General features: G+C 42.2%; 1 protein-coding gene across 1 annotated transcript; it reads left to right on the forward strand.

Annotated features, from left to right (window-relative positions):
- The first annotated feature begins 5003 nt into the window (after positions 1-5003).
- Positions 5004-11526, forward strand: LOC103048450 (fatty acid-binding protein, liver). Its single transcript, XM_007424075.4, has 4 exons — positions 5004-5137; positions 7324-7496; positions 9626-9715; positions 11390-11526. The coding sequence occupies exons 1-4, from the start codon at positions 5071-5073 to the stop codon at positions 11438-11440; spliced, it is 381 nt and encodes a 126-aa protein (XP_007424137.1). The 5' UTR covers positions 5004-5070; the 3' UTR covers positions 11441-11526.
- The last annotated feature ends 4356 nt before the right edge of the window (positions 11527-15882 follow it).

Here is a 15882-nt window from a genome sequence, read left to right on the forward strand (position 1 = left end):
CAGTAGGACCTCCCCAAACTATCAGAGCAATCATGAAGATGTATAACAGGCTATCTATTAGTCTCCTGGCCCTGCATTGTCTAGTTCACTCAATTCAAAAAGATATGCTTCTGAGTAGACATTAATCAGACTGCATCTTTAATTACAAAGTTCATTAGGCGATAATTGAGCAGGTACAGGAGCTACAGAGAAGACCACTGTTTCATCTCCTTTGCTGGTGGCCTTGGTGAGAGCAGTGGCTGAGGAGAGAGAAGCTCTCACTGGAAGCTGTGTCCAAGTGCAATGAAGGACAGTTAAATCCAGCTTGCTCTCCTCCCCACCCCAAAGGTTTGCACTGTTACAGCAGTGCTGGCGTTCCAAAATTGCACTCATATTTCTGTCGCTCTGAAAAAGCTGGTCTTACAGTGACCAGAGTCAATCATCCTGAGCCAGACCAAGACATAAGGGAGAGTGCTATTGGCTAGCGATTCTCTCTACATCAGAAAATTTGCCTCCCTACCCCATGCAATCCTCAGAGCAATTTTAACGTGGGTTTACACTATAAAAAGCAAACTCCTAAAGCATGAATACACATGCATATAGTACAGGAAAACCTCTGTTTAATAGAACATTTCATTTAGAGGACTTCAGATACAAAGGACAAAATGTTTATTCAGACATTCTCTGAATAAAGGTTTACACATATAAAAAGGGGATGGGGCTTAGTTCACACAGTCAACTTGATTTTTTTTTTTTTTTTTTGACATGGATCATCCTGAAGTCAAAATATGTTGCAACAAACAGGTTATATTACTGTGTCTTCATAAAACTCATCATGGTGGGAGAGGTCTTCAAACTTATGTGGCATCTTTTTTGCCATTTGGAATGGTTCGTTTAGAACAGTGTTGTCCAAACTTGGCCACTTTAAGATGAGTGGACTTCAACTCCCAGAATTCCCCAGCCAGCCATGCTGGCTGGGGAATTCTGGGAGTTGAAGTCCACTCATCTTAAAGTGGCCAAGTTTGGACAACACTGGTTTAGAATGACAGTCCTTGCAAGTGAAAACAGAGACAGGAACTAGCCAAGCTGAGTGTGTCTTTATTGTTCCTTTTTTCAAATGTCCGTGGGGGGCATGCAAGTCGTTGCCATTTCCCAGAACTTCAGAGCTGAAAATTATGAAGAGAAGAAAACCATATTTTTCTCTCTCTCTCTCTCTCTGTCTCTCATGAACTTTGAAGCTCTAGGAAATGGGAATTACCGTAAGACTTCAGACCATACCAGAGTTTAACATGGATTAGAGAGTGGATTGTCTTTCCTTACAGCTTGGTTACCTCTGGAAGGGGCAGAATTTCCAGACTGTGTGCATAAATATCTCTGGACTTGATATAAGCAGAAACAAACAACTTATAAAAAGTAATAAGAATTATTTCATAAATAAGTAAGCACTTATTTATAATCAGTTATGTATTGAATGTCTGGGATAAATATAGAAAAAAATAAGCCCAGATTTTTCTTCTCTTGCTTCATTATTAAATGTTTATTTTTACAAAGAGGAGAGTACAAAGAATTCACTCAGCAGAGAGATAACAATTCATTCAATTGCAAGATTTTATTATTAAAAAGATGAAAAAAAAATCTTTGGAGATTCTTACTTTACAATGATCTATTTTACCTGACTAGTTTTAATATCTTCAGATATGCAGCATAGTAGTAAAAGAATTGCAGAAAAAGAGGAAACAGACTTGACTGAATTTGAAAATTTTATAATGCTGAACTTGGAATTTCTGCTAGGTCTTACTTATAAACTGCTGACGAAATATGACTCAGCAACTGAACAAGTCAAAGATGGTGTGATTAAATGGATGCAGGAACAGTTATGCAATAATGGAAATTTTAATTCAAAAAGAATATTAAATCTATTTTGCATATTTTACTTAGAGAGAAATGGTATGAGTTGTTTTATTGTTGGTATATTACTGCAGTCCTGATTGGTCAAATGAACATATTTTCTAAAAATTGCTGGAAATGTAAGCATATGGTGGCAATGTTGTAAAGCTCAACAGTTTTGGAAAATGATTCATGCCAGGATGAAAAAGATCTTTAAAGGTGAACTCCTATTTCAATCTGTGATACTTTTATTAAAATTTACTCAATGATATATTCTTTCAAAATATATTGAGTTAGCTTTGTATATGCAAGGATGCTATAATCTTTATACTAGAAACAATGTTTGATCCACTCCATGGAAGAACAGTGCTATGAGAATGTGCTTCAATGACCAGAATATCTCATATCTTAAAGTAAATCTGACAAAAAATTTCATTCAAGTTGAGCACCATTCCTAGATTACAGTTCAATACATGGATCTGTATCAGATCCAAAATGTGAGCTTCTCTTGTATCAAGTCTTTATTTTGATTTTATACAATTTTTAAACTAGAACAGACTTTTAATAACATGGTTAGAATTTACTGTATCTCATAGTTTTATTCTGTCATTTAGATGATGCTGACCATGATTCCTGATATGTTTTGTATGGAGTTTAATATTAATTTTCAGGCTTTTAAAACAACATCATCATATACTCAGTTATTCACAGTCAACAATATGCTGGAAAATATCTCTGTGACATCCGTAAGTCCCTTGCTTATTCTTTGGTACAGTATTTTATTTCTTTAGCTTTGTTGTAGGTGGTGTTCTTTTTCTTTGCCTGTTTATACATTTTCTTTGAAATGCCTAATAATAATATATGCTTTTTTAAAAAAAACTTCATACCAACCTTTGGGAAAGAGAATACCCTGGCAATACAGTCTAACTGTAATGGAGCATGTGCTTATAAGTTCATGATTCTGTTTCTCTTATATAAACAGCTCAAATTTTGTACCTCATAGAAATTATTTCCGTGGCAAACTATACTATAGTCCAGGGTTCCTCAACCTCAGCAACTTTAAGATGGGTGGACTTCAACTACCAGAATTCCCCAGCCTGCTGCCTGGGGAATTCTGGGAGTTGAAGTCCACCCATCTTAGTTGCTGAGGTTGAGGAACCCTGCTATAGTCGGCACTATAAATATGTAGATAAAAAAGTTTCTGTAAAAAAATAATTTAAAAAGAAATTGGTAAAGTCTAAGAAAAGTTCGGTCTTAATTGCTACATTGCTTTTTAAATGTTGTCATAGAAAAGGATGGAAAGTCAGAAGAATGTGGACATCTAGAAAGTTAGTTGAAGTGGTCAGCTATGGCCAGGTACAAATTAAGTAATGTCCTGTTAAATGAGGTTGCTGCATATTGATCCTGCCAAAGTTACCCAACATTTGTGTCGTCTGATGAGTCATCACTATGATTTGTCCCTAAGCCAGGATGCTTAAGCATTAGCTGCCAGGTCTTTGAGGTGTTCCATGTTTCTCCTTTCTTTCCTTCTACCTTGCACAAATCCAGCAATAATTTTAGATTGGACAGTTGTATTACCATCCTGAAAGGAATAGGGTCTCCTGTGAGTGGAGCTCAACTCCAAAGATGTCCATGTAGCATTCATGGCAACAAAATGGATGTGTTGCACTGCTCTCTTCTGGGACTTGTTTTCCCCATTTCACACCAATCTGACCTATAGCCCTTGGGTTTTCTGGTCTCCTGTTCAAGGGCCAGAAAAATACTGAGAACCAGTTTGGTGTAGTTCCTACAAAGGTGCAACTGAGCAAGAGTTAAATGCTCCTTCCCCACCTGCTGGGCTTAGGCTCAGGTGGTAGTTCCTGAGATGGATGAAGGAGATCTTCTGTCTGATCTGTTCTTCTGTTGGAGGATAGAGCTCTGTGTCCCAGACAACTAGGTAGTGCTATTTGATGAAGCCAGCTGTCCTAAAGTGAGGAGTAAGCTGACTTGAAAGCCAGATCAGACACTGGAATGAGGGCAGTGGGATGTCATCCTGTCCTTCTCAGCTTTATATGTTTATACAACATGCTTCACATTACTGAGTTAATCTGTTTTCTGGCTTTGTACAATGCATGGAGTCAACCAGATGGGTTGGGTTCATACCACACTCTAAGCCAGAAAAAAATAAACCAAGGTTAAAACTAACCAAGCTTAGGATGGTGCGTGAATGCAGCTGGAAGGTTGGTAAGTGTTCAGTTTTAGCGTGCTGTGTGGCTATAGGAAAACTGTAGCTTTCACAGCTACTTTAAGAGAAGGGTAGGTGAAATAATTCCATCCAGGAAATGTTGTTTGGTGCTAAACCTTTTTTCCTCGATTAGATAATGTAGCACTTCATGCTACACTATGTTGATTCTTTAATAACCACAATTGCTATTTCAAACTTTGTGGCTTTACAAGCTACCATGGCTGGGTTCACACATGCTTAGTCAGAACCCATCCAACCACATTATTGTTTAGTTTGTTCTTGGGTTCTAACTAGGTGTGTTTCATGAACTCTGTCAATTGTGGTTTATTCAATAAACCAAGCTTAAGCAAACCATAGCTCAGCAATATGAATGAACCCAGTCAGATACTTAGTCCCCGTTTCCTAATCTGTAAAATGGGAATGATGGCCCATTTAATTTAACCTGACTTTTGACATGTTAATCAGTTAGAACCAGATTTCATCAGTCCATACGTTCTACACTTTGAATTAGTTGAACTATTGGCATTAGCAAATCCTTATAAATGTGATACTACTATGGGCTTTAGCCAATGTGATTAATCATTAATTCATTAATTCACAAGACGAACAAGCCAAAGAGCTGCTGTTTCAGCAAAAGAAATATGAGTAAGCCTTGATCAGGAATAAAAATGGACCAATGTGGTTTTCAAATATAAAATTCAGAAATAGAAATAAAGAGGTTTTCTTCTTTCTTATGACCAAACCACTAATCTTGGCAGTGGAATTTAGCAAATAATATTCTTCAATGGAATCAACCAAGCTTTTTCCGGCATGATGAACAAGAAGTTATTTTCACAAAGTACAGCTGGAAGATTAATGATTGATAGTTTTGGGCTCAAGAGTTTGTGGCTCAGATCTGGGCAGGGGGAAGGATTCTCTCCTGTATAAATGAAGCCACTGCCAGGAGATGCCCCACTGAAGCACCCAGCAGCGTGGCCAACATGGCGTTTGATGGCACATGGCAAGTCTATACCCAAGAGAAGTATGAGGAGTTCCTGAAAGCAATTGGTAAGCTACAGGTGGCTTTTGCCCCAAAGAATGGGACATCTGAAGCACCATCTGAGGTTTTTACTGGGGACCTGGTCCCCTCCTGACTGAGCATAGTGTCCTTTGGGTAAGAGGACAACTGGAAGGCTAAGCAACCTGCAATTAGGAGCAAGTGAGGACAGTCCTACAGTGCAGTTACTCAAAGTCAGGGAGGGAGGAATGGTCCTTACCTTTAGCTAGATTCTCCTAGCTCCTGCTCTAGGAAAGAAATGAATGAGATACAATTTTGTTAAATCTGGGATGAAAAGGCTAAGATGTTGTGGTTACAGTTTCAGGTATTTGCAATGGTGTCCATAGGGTGTGGTCAAAAATGTGAAATGGCAGTCAAGACTATGCAATCAAAGCTTTGCCCATTTTCTATGTGCGTTGCACCCCCAAAACAAACCCTAGAGATTTGTGATCATACTTGACTTTTTTTTTACCCCACCCTGAGGAAACCCTTGAATATTTGGATTTAGTGAACAGCCCTCAGGGAGCCAGCTTGGTCTAGTGGTTAAGGCACTAGATTAGGAGCAGGAAATTGAAGTTCTAGTTATGCTTCAGACATAAAAACCAGTAAGAGACTTTGGGCCAGTCCTTCTCTTTCAGCCCTAGAAAAAAGGCAAAGCCAAACTATTTCCAAAAACGTTGCCAAGAAAACTGCATAGATGTCTCCGTGTAGTTGCCTGGCGTCAAGACTGACTGAAAGGCCCCTACACACACATACACCTTTCTGTCTGCTTCCTTTTTAAACATCTCATACCCTCCAACAAAATAGCCATGCTTCATCTTTGTCCTGGGTATACTGTATAGGGGGGCTCATTTCTGCATACAGAAATCCTTGACTTGGATCACAAGGCAGGCTTATTTCAAACCACCAAACCTCTTGGACATCACCAAGTGTAGAGCCTGAATCAGAGATGACTTTACTACTTTACCAGCTACAGTCAGAACCATCATTCTTCACCTGATTAGATATTCAGATTATTGCATTTTTGACTAGACTTGCCCACAATTGAAGGCCACACTGCAGTTCCCACAGCATAGCTAAAGGTAAGAGGTGTTGTGGTCTGATACATCTAGAAGACGGTTGGGGAAAGCTGGTTTAGATTTTTTATGGAGATCCTTCCACTTCAACTGCTCTTTTCCTGCAAATATCATAATCTCTCTTATTTCTAGAAAGTGTGATTCTTCATCTGGCACAGAATTAATATATGGAAGTTTCCATTAAGGGAGGTGCTGTGGATATCACTGGTTAATTGGTATTACAAGACCAGCAGAAGAAGACTAGAAGCGTCACACTTGTCTGGAAGACTTTGAACAACTATCAAAGGAGAGCAGGATGCTAAGCTTGAAGGAGTCATTTCCAGCACTGTTTCTCAACCTTGGCAACGTTAAGATTTGGGGCTTCAGCTCTCAGCATTCCCCAGCCAGCAGGGTCTCCTCTGAGTTTTGCTCAACTCCTGGTGACTTCTAAAGATGTCCATGTAGCATTATTGGCAACAAACTGAAAGCCTTGCACTGCCCTCTTCTGGGATTCCCACTCTGCTCCATTTATACCAGTCTGGCCTACAGTTCTTGGATTTTCTGGTGGTCTCCTATTCAAATACCAGAAGAATGCCAAGAACCAGTTTGATGTCATGATTAAAGGGAAAGGGTATTCTGGGAGTTGAATTCTACACATCTTAAAGTTGCCATGGTTCAGAAACAGTGATTTACAGCACCATTTTAAACCTCTGAGATGCTCAAAGGCTCAACATTCATCTGAGCCACCACACAGACCCACATACTTTCTCTCTCTGCATCCTGTGCTCGTGATTGTTTTCCTCCATTGTGTTAGCCCCTGAAATCCACGTAAATAGGAGTGTGTGGGAAAACCCCAAATACTGAAAAAGCTCTTGAGATTATAGGTTTACAGATGATTTTGCCTCATTGAATGAAAAGTCTTGATCTGCCTGGTCACTTCAAATATGTAACACTACTTGGGATGTAGCTGCCTTGACAGGTGGAGCCTGAATCATTTGCTCCCATCGCTCTCCGTGCCCTCCCCAGTCCCTGAGCCCTTTGATTTATCCAACAGAGCTTTTTAAAAATGCTTTGTTTATGGCCACTCATTTCAGTGCCTGTTGCTTAACAAAATACCCCTTCTTCTCTCCCATCTTTCTCAGCCCTGTCAGACGATATCATTAAAACCGCCAAAGACATCAAGCCCATAACTGAAATCCATCAGACCGGGAATACTTTTGTCATCACATCCAAAACCCCCAACAAATCTGTCACAAATACGTTCACACTGGGAAAAGAAGCAGAAATGACCACCATGGATGGGAAAAAGGTCAAGGTGAGTGCAAGCAAACAGCAGCAATAGGAGCTGGGTCTTTGATAGTTCAGATATATCTGCATTTTGACCTGGGGACTGTCTCTGTGCTTTGGTGCCAAGATCTCCAGAACTGGCACTTTGTCTGGAAAGTGTTGGTGAAGACCCTCAATGGTCTTCTCACAACTCTAATCCCCAGCCAACCTTCTTTGATGGAAACTGGACAGTTGTAATCAACAGTACCAGGCAGATAATTTATCTTGTGTTTTGTTTTTGCAATTTGTTTAGGAACTTTTTTTCAAAGCAGAAGAAAAAAATTGAGAAATTCTTCTAAATGGAGTGTGTGGTGCCTTTATTTAGTGACAAAATGGATAACGATTTGCTTTAAAATGTCCTGTCTTTAGGTTCTTCTTACCTGGGCTTTGCAGCTTCCCCGATTTCCCACCCCTTAATTAAATCCCAAGGGAAGATTTCAAGAGGGAACTCTACCCATGAAACTTTTTCAGTAGAGGTACTATTGTCCCCACTAAGGGAGAGAATCCTACCCTTGAGAACAGGTTAAAGTTCTCCATTCCATGGAAAAATTTGGAGAAACCATCCACTGTGGTTTTTGGTCACAAGTTTTGTGGGGAATTTGAAAAGATCATTTTTGCCCTGGTTGGTCTTGAAAAACTAAGTGGCATCAGACTTCTATAGATAGGAGACCACCACAAAACCCCACCAATGCAAGCTAGAATGAGAACAGAAAAAAACAGTGGCTAACCACTGCTGTACTGTTGTCAAGAACCCTAGAAGGACGTGTGTGAAATTACCGGGGCCCAGCTTTGTTTTCAGGGAGTCTGAGCTCATCCTGAGAGCCACTGTAATGTGCTTTCCTTCAAACCCCCCCCCCCCAATCACCCTCCATACCATGGGGTAGAACAGGGAGTGAAGAGGAGTTTTGATGGATGGATGGATGGACCCTCAGTACCCCCATGGGTGATCTGCAGATAATCCCCCCGTCTCTTTCCCCCCCCTCCATATTTTTCATGTTGTCTCTTCTTCACTCCATCATTTTTCTCCCTCCCTCAACCCTCTTTGCACTTTCTCTTGCTGTTACTCACTCTATCATTGGCACATTCTCACCCAGCCTTTCCCTTGTTCATTCTCTTCTCTCTCACACTTGCTGTCTCCCTCTATTTCAAAAGAGCTAACCGGGCGTGGGGGAGCTGTGGCAGGGGCTGGTGGGCAGATTTCTCATTTCCCCTGCCACCCCTTCCTGCCCTGCCATGGTGGCATGCCCCCTTGGCCACTCCCACTGCCAGGATGGCAAAAACATCGGTCCCTTTGCAAAAGGGAACAAAATAGGAGTTGCACATCAACAGCCACCTTTTAGATGGAGGCATTTAACAAATGAGGTGTAAATTTTGTGTGGAGAGCCCACACCCCTTCCTCTTTGGAAGATTCTCTCTCTCTCTCTCTCTCTCTCACACACACACACACCAGCAGTTGGCAGGACTGGAAAAAGTGGGCATGTGTCCTGCAGCTGAAAGGAGCCAATAGGAGTGGGGTAGTTCCCAGCCCTTGACCTCATCAGCACCACTGCCTAACCATGCACACAGAAAATCTTGTGTCAGACAATGAAAAACTCCACTTGAACTTCAGATTAGCTAAATGCAAAGATCAATGACCCAGGCAATAAGCTGGGGATGATCATGAAGACAATAAGATATGTCCTTAAAAGAATGGTTAGCAAGGCATCTTTGAGTTGCAGGAAAGGAGACCTAACCCTAACCCTAATCAGCAGCTGCTTGGCTTGTTACATAGTTAGACTGGAATCTGTGGAGCCACCATAAAAAAAAAAAGAGGGTGAGAATAGAAGCAAGCAGAGGCATAGTTGATCTTCCTTTTTTTAAATGTCTCCTTGCCTTGAGGAGACTCCAGTCCTGGAACTGCCACCCTATTTCTTTTAACATTTTTCTGGACAGGCTGTAGGACACCTTTTCTACTGCAATCTTTGGAAAAGCATCTCTGCATTTTACTAACTCAAAGTTGTAACTGCAGGCTCATTTTTTTTTCCAAAGATCTTTTTATAATATTATCTTTGCAGCTTCTGGTGGTGTTAGTTGCTTGCTGTTTGATCCATGTTCAGTCATGGCTTCATTGTTTTACAGTGCACAGTAAATCTCGTCGATGGAAAATTAATAGCCAAGTCAGACAAATTCACCCACGAGCAGCAAATTGTAGGCAATGAAATGGTGGAGGTAAGTCAATGTTCATAGTTTAGTAGACAGGGAGAATGAAAAGTTAATTTCCCCCAAGGAGGTAACTAAGGAGTTCATTCAAATGGCTGTGGTTAACTGACACACCCCTGGCTAATATGGAACCACAGTTTCTTCTGTTAATCCAGTTCTCTGTTGCATGACATTCAAGCTGGGCTTTTACCACACACTAGGCTGAAATGTGCTGGAGAAAAAGGTTGACCTCTCTTGGGAGCACAAGAAGAATGAAGTAAACCCAGACTGCTCATTGGAAGCACGAATTATGAAACTAAAGCTTAGATTTGCAGATACATGACACAAGACCAAGAATCACTGAAATTGAAAAAAAAGGCTAACAGGATACAGGACAGCTAGATACTCTCTGTCAGCCCCACTAAGTAGACCAGATCAGGAAATCAACTCCTTAGGAAGGCTAAAATTGCCTTTATTGACATTGGCTATAATAACAGAATCTTGCAAGTCTGTCTTCTTTCACTTCAGTGAACTAGGGAGATGTCCACCTGAGTCACTTCCAAATGTAAACTCCTTTTGTTCTGGACTTAAAAATGTTTGCATCCCTTTTACCTAAGTAACGATTCCTGCATATTTCCAGCAAGGTCATCTTCCTTACACGCTACACTTGGTATACCGTTGCCAAGAAAACTGCGTGGTGTATTCATATAGGCGTCAGGCGTGGAGGTCAACTCAAAGGAGTCTTGGTTTATTAGCTGTGGCAAAACAACAAAGTAAACCCCACCAGTACGTGTCAAACAGTAGGACTTGTGCAGGCAGCCTCCGAAGCATCAGTCACAATTGAATGGATTAAAAAAAAAAGAATAGTAGAGTAGTAATGAATAGCAGAGAGGCACAGATGTTCACAGGAGGGGGGAGCAAGTGATAAAACATGTGCATGATGTCCCAATACAAACCCCACGGCTTATGTAATTGAGTCCAGTTGAGTCAAGATACAACCATGAAAGGGTGGGGCTTGTATTGTGATATCACTGTTACGTATGTCATCCTTTTCCACTATTGCAGCAAGAAGGGCACACCTGTGCAAAGGAGTTCTGCATTTGCACTCAGTCCAATGCGTTTCTTCCTAATCATTTTTGAAACATGCAGAGCCTACTTCCTACAGCAGGGCACTGCCTCATTAAGCAAAAGTCCAAAGATATTTAAAAGTTTCTTGGGGCATCTTTGTAGTGGAATTCTTTTTATGAATCAATTGTCTTGCCATGGAACTTAGTGACCAACCCGGTTTTTTTTTTTCCTATTAATGAATCCAAGACAACCTAGAAGATAGGGAAAAATAGTGTTCAAGAATAAAGTGTGGGGGGGATGCAAAAAGAGAAAGAAACAAAAACAGAGTTTGTCAGCATCTACGTTTGATTGATGTAAAAAAAAAAAAAATGCCCAGAGAAACTTTGTTACCAAAACTAAAAAACAGAAATCAGAGTGGAATGAAATTCTTAAATAAATAAAATTCCTGTTTTTTTTCAACCGGTGCAGTTTCCCACCTTTTAAAATGCCATTGATCCTAAGATATATTAATTTTCCTCCCAGTTCTTGCCTGCTGTGGTTTTACAGAGCTTGCTTGTGACGAAATGCATTTTGTCATGCTTAGAGAAGGCATTTTAATTTCAAAGACTTCATTCTGTCTTCATTCCTCTCCCACAGACCATCTCCTCCGGCTCAGCCACATTCACCCGAAGGAGCAAGAAGATTTAAAAAATGCAGAAGATGGGCTTTATTATTATTTTTTTTTGGTAGGTGCTTTTGTATATGAGAAATAAAAATACACGATCCAGATCAAATCATGTTTCCTTTTGTTCAAAGGCAACGGATTTTAGGATGGCCGAGCAACTTCTTTTATTCATTTTGATACGGAACTGAGGAAGGAGTAAAAGGCTGGGGCAGCAAAGTGTATTTATTAACATATTTAAATTGTTTATATGGCTGCCTGTCTCACAACAGTGAGGGCAGTTGACAGGTAACAACCTCTGTAGCAAACCAATGGCACAAAAGAACAGTCCACGTGTTGTGACATCGTCATATAAATGCCACCATTAGGTACCTACCTTGCAGCATTGTCTGGAAATAGATAAGTCGCAGCATTTGGGAAATGCCGTCATCACACGCATGTCGATCTTCTCCCCTCTGTTTGTCCTGCAAATAACAAGATGCTCCGGAAATTATTTGCCACAAAACGAGCCAGGAGTATCTGCAGGTTATGGTGTGGGCCCAATGGGCTGTTTGTGAACTGGGAGCTGCTTGTCTTTGTGCGGACGGGTTGTTGGTGTATTGGGGCTGTTTGTGTTTGTGTATTAGGAACTTCCTGTGTCGCTCCTGTTTGTTCTGGTTCAATCTGATATGCAACTAATTAAAAGTTGAACCAGAGTACCCTTTGCCTTATTGTAATAGTAAAAAAAACACCCCTGGGAGTAAACATGCTAGTGAGCCCCCCTCGTGGCTTATTATGGGGTACATAGTTGTACAGTGGTACCTCAGTTCACGAACTTAATTCGTTCCACGATTCTGGTCGCAAGCCGAATTGGTCGCGAACCAAATCAAATTTTCCCATAAGGTTCAATGTAAATAAGGTTAATCCGTTCTGAACCATATGTATTTTTTTTTAACCACAAAAATATGAAACAAAGTACAGTACAGTACAGTACGAAGAGAGAGAACACTAACCTTGCTCGAGGCGACACCAAAAAGCTTCACAGCAAGTGTCTGTCTGCGACTGCGATCTCGCCTAGAGGAAGCCATGACCACGTGTCAGAGCAGGGAAGATGACCGCGGGTCGTGTTCGTCACCTGATCCGGAGTTCGCAAACGGAAGCAAAATTTTGCGAACACTGCTGTTCGCGAACCGAATTGTTCATGAACAGAAGCATTCGTGAACTGAGGTATTACTGTAGTACACATGTGCATGATGTCATTCGCCCATGGATTTGTTTTAGCCAATGAGAATTGTGATGAATGTTACCTGCTTAGTGAAATGTATAAAAACCTTTGGACGACGCCCCTTTGCGTGCTTCGTTTGGATTTTGGTCCTGAGTGCACCTCTTTGCTTCTGTACAGAAATAAAGGGTGAAAGCCTTTCTGTGATGGAATGGACTTATGAAGGCCAGGCTCAGGGAGATAAGCATGTTCTTAGCCCCCAACAGGAGCGTGGAAAGTTCAAGATGAGGCTGGCACCTCCCTAAGGAATTCACGGTGTTGTGGCTTGGGAACTTGGGTTCAGTCTGGTGAGATTCCTGTCCTGAGGTTGAAGCTAATAAATGCAACAGAACTGTATTTACATTGTCTCGTGGAGTTCTTTGGGCTGAACCTGACACTTCCCTCTATTCTGTGCGAAATTTGGCTCTCTCTTGCCCCGGGTAAAAATGAGTCCCAAACAGTTGGTCACCCCATGGCCAACAATGGTACAAAAAAGTCAAGCAGGTGCAACTCCACCTTCTTGACATGCCTTGAAGACTCTTCTGAAACAAGCAAGTTCTGAAACACTTCCACTTGCACCTACCAGAAAATAAACATGTCCTGGTGACTTCTTTTTTCAGGTGGGGCCTGTCAGAAAAACCCCAGCGTGCTTCTCCCTTCTCTGCCACCTGAGTGGCGAGGTTCAGGTCCATTCCTCTACGCAGTCAAGACAAAGATTAAAAGCCCCCCAAATTTTATTAAGGGTCTGCAGCATCTTGGTCTTGATCAGACACACAAGGACACATGAAGTAACATTCGCAAGTGAAAGACCCCGAATACACATACAAGCAAGCTTATATAGTTAATTTCACACAAGGAATTTCAAACGGTACAGGTGCCTTAGATCATTCACATTTGGTCATTTACACATTTCTAAGCAAGTGGAAAACCCCCACAAGTTCTCAGGGAACACGAGCCCGGTGTCTTATAACTGTGTCATATTCTAGCTCCCTGATCGCAACCTCTGTACCCGGTCAGGCCCTGGCTTTCAGCTGCTGCAACTAAATGCCAGGTCAGCTTGTAATAAGGCCTCCCTCAGCTGTGATTTATGCCAACCTGGCATATATTACCGAGATCTGGCTGGTCCAGAAGTGGGGGTGGCCCTTTCAGAAATGTGCACAGCTGGGTTTTGGGAGTGGCATTAGCTGAGACTCCGGGGCAGGGGTGGGAGTGTAGTGATTATCATCCAGAAGTGATATGAGACCCTGTTCATGTCAGCCTTACTAGGTAGACCAGACAGAAGCATGACCAGATGAGCTAATTCTACTTTATTGTAAAGCTACATTAACAGAATCTTGCAAATCTGAAAGTACAATTCTCCCACTGTCTCTTTCACAGACCGAGAAACTAGGGGTCTGAAGGGCCTCCTGACTGAGGAAAGGGCACAACTGATGCATCAGGTGTACCTTTACAAAGGCCCTCCTGGCCATAGCTGCCACCTGCTCTTTGAGAAGTAGTTGCAAGGACCCCCAAGTTGTGCACCATCCAGAATGGCAAGTGCAGCCCTATCCAAGACTAATGATGGTAACATCCCCAACCTTGGGGGGCGAAACAGCCACAGCTACTGTCTTGTCAGGATTGAGCCGAAGTCTGTTCTGCCCCATCCAGACCCAAACAGCCTCCAGACACTGGGTCGATACATCAACACCTTCACTTGTGCAGCTCAGGGTTAAGATGTAGAACCGAGTATCATCAGCATACTGATGATACCAAACACTGAACCAGCAGCTGACTTCACCTAGTGGTTTCATGTAGATGTGAAGCAGGAGAGAAGAGAGCATCAAGCCCTGAGGCACCCCGTACATGAGACGCAATCTCCCCCCTCCCCACCAACGCCGACTGGAACCAACTACTGAAGAAGGATGTGAACCACTGGAGCACAGTGCCTCCCCCTCCTAACCTCCATAGCCAGTCCAGAAGGATACTGTGGTAGACGGTACCAAAAGCTGATGAGAGATCAAGTAGCACTAGGATAGACGCACCGCCCCCATCCTGGCTCCACCAAAGGTAATCAATAAGCACGACCAGTGCTGTCTCCATACTGTACCCTGGTCTGAAACCAGACTGAAACGGGTCTAGATAATCTATTTTCTCCAGGATCTTCTGTAGCTGTCATCCAACCACCTTTTCTACAACCTTCTCCAAAAAGGGAAAATTAGAAACTGGCCAATAATTATCCAACATGGAGGAGTCCAGCAATGACCTCATGAGGAGTGTTCCACTGTATACTTTAAAGCTGGTGGGACAACCCTCTCTCAGAGGCTGAAACCACTACACAGACCCACCTTGTGGTCACCTCCCAGGTTGCCTTAATAACCCAGGAAGGGCCAGGGCCTAACCAACAGGTGGCTGAACTAACAGATAGAAGGATCTTGTCCACTTCCTCAGGCGTAAAAGAATCAGTTCAAATAACATCACAGGCCTGTGCCCTAGGTCACTCACCTGACTTGCCCAGTCAGAGTCCAACTCCAAGGGAATCTGAGCAACTTGTCCCACCAGAAAGCATGAATATTGCTCCGTTGTTATTGCTCCATTGGTGGGTCACCATAAACAGGGCCACTGGGTGGCTATCGGCAGACACAATAAGGGTGGAGAAATAGCAACATTTCGCTGCCCTTATCACTACAACATAGGCCTGAATGTGGGCTCTTACTCATGTTTGGTCGGATTCACTTTGTCTTTCTCCAACGGTGCTCCAGGTGTTGCTTCTGGCATTATATTAATTGATCAGAGCAGTTGCCAGTAAGCGCGAAAAACTGCACGCGCCCGAAAAGGGCGCGAAGCAACAGAAACCTCGCCTCCTGCGCTCGCCAGCTGGGCTCTGCCCTAGGAAGGAGGCTCTGGCAAACCACTTCCGAAAAACAATTGCCTTGAAAACTGCAAGGACTCGTCCAAGCAGTCACTGCAGGGTCAGCAATGACTGAGCGCAGACAAAAAAAAAAAAAAAAAGTTCAGAAGATTTATTTATTAGATTTAAGGTGTACCAGAGCTCTTGCTGAGTTTTCCAACAAGATGTAAAGCTCAGTCAAAGACCATGTATGTCTAGTGGCGGGCTGCAGCCAGCTTGTACCAGCTTGCAAGAACCAATTGTTAAATTTTCTGGAATTTTGCAAGCCAGTTGAGAGCAGAACTGAGCCAAAAGACTCAGCATGCTGATCAGCTGTTTGGTGGCTAGTGGTGCGGTGCAGT

The sequence above is a fragment of the Python bivittatus genome, unplaced genomic scaffold, assembly GCF_059951505.1.
Source record: "Python bivittatus isolate LINGU-HERP-01145 unplaced genomic scaffold, Pbiv_v1 ctg000250_np1212, whole genome shotgun sequence".
NCBI lineage: Eukaryota > Metazoa > Chordata > Lepidosauria > Squamata > Pythonidae > Python > Python bivittatus.

What these genes read in the sequence shown, in the direction of transcription:
- LOC103048450 (XM_007424075.4), top strand. Translation starts at nt 5,071, where the DNA reads ATGGCGTTTGATGGCACATGGCAAGTCTATACCCAAGAGAAGTATGAG. An exon ending in GGAGTTCCTGAAAGCAATTG is followed by an intron (nt 5,138 to 7,323) that starts GTAAGCTACAGG and finishes CATCTTTCTCAG; the next exon opens with CCCTGTCAGACGATATCATT. An exon ending in TGGATGGGAAAAAGGTCAAG is followed by an intron (nt 7,497 to 9,625) that starts GTGAGTGCAAGC and finishes ATTGTTTTACAG; the next exon opens with TGCACAGTAAATCTCGTCGA.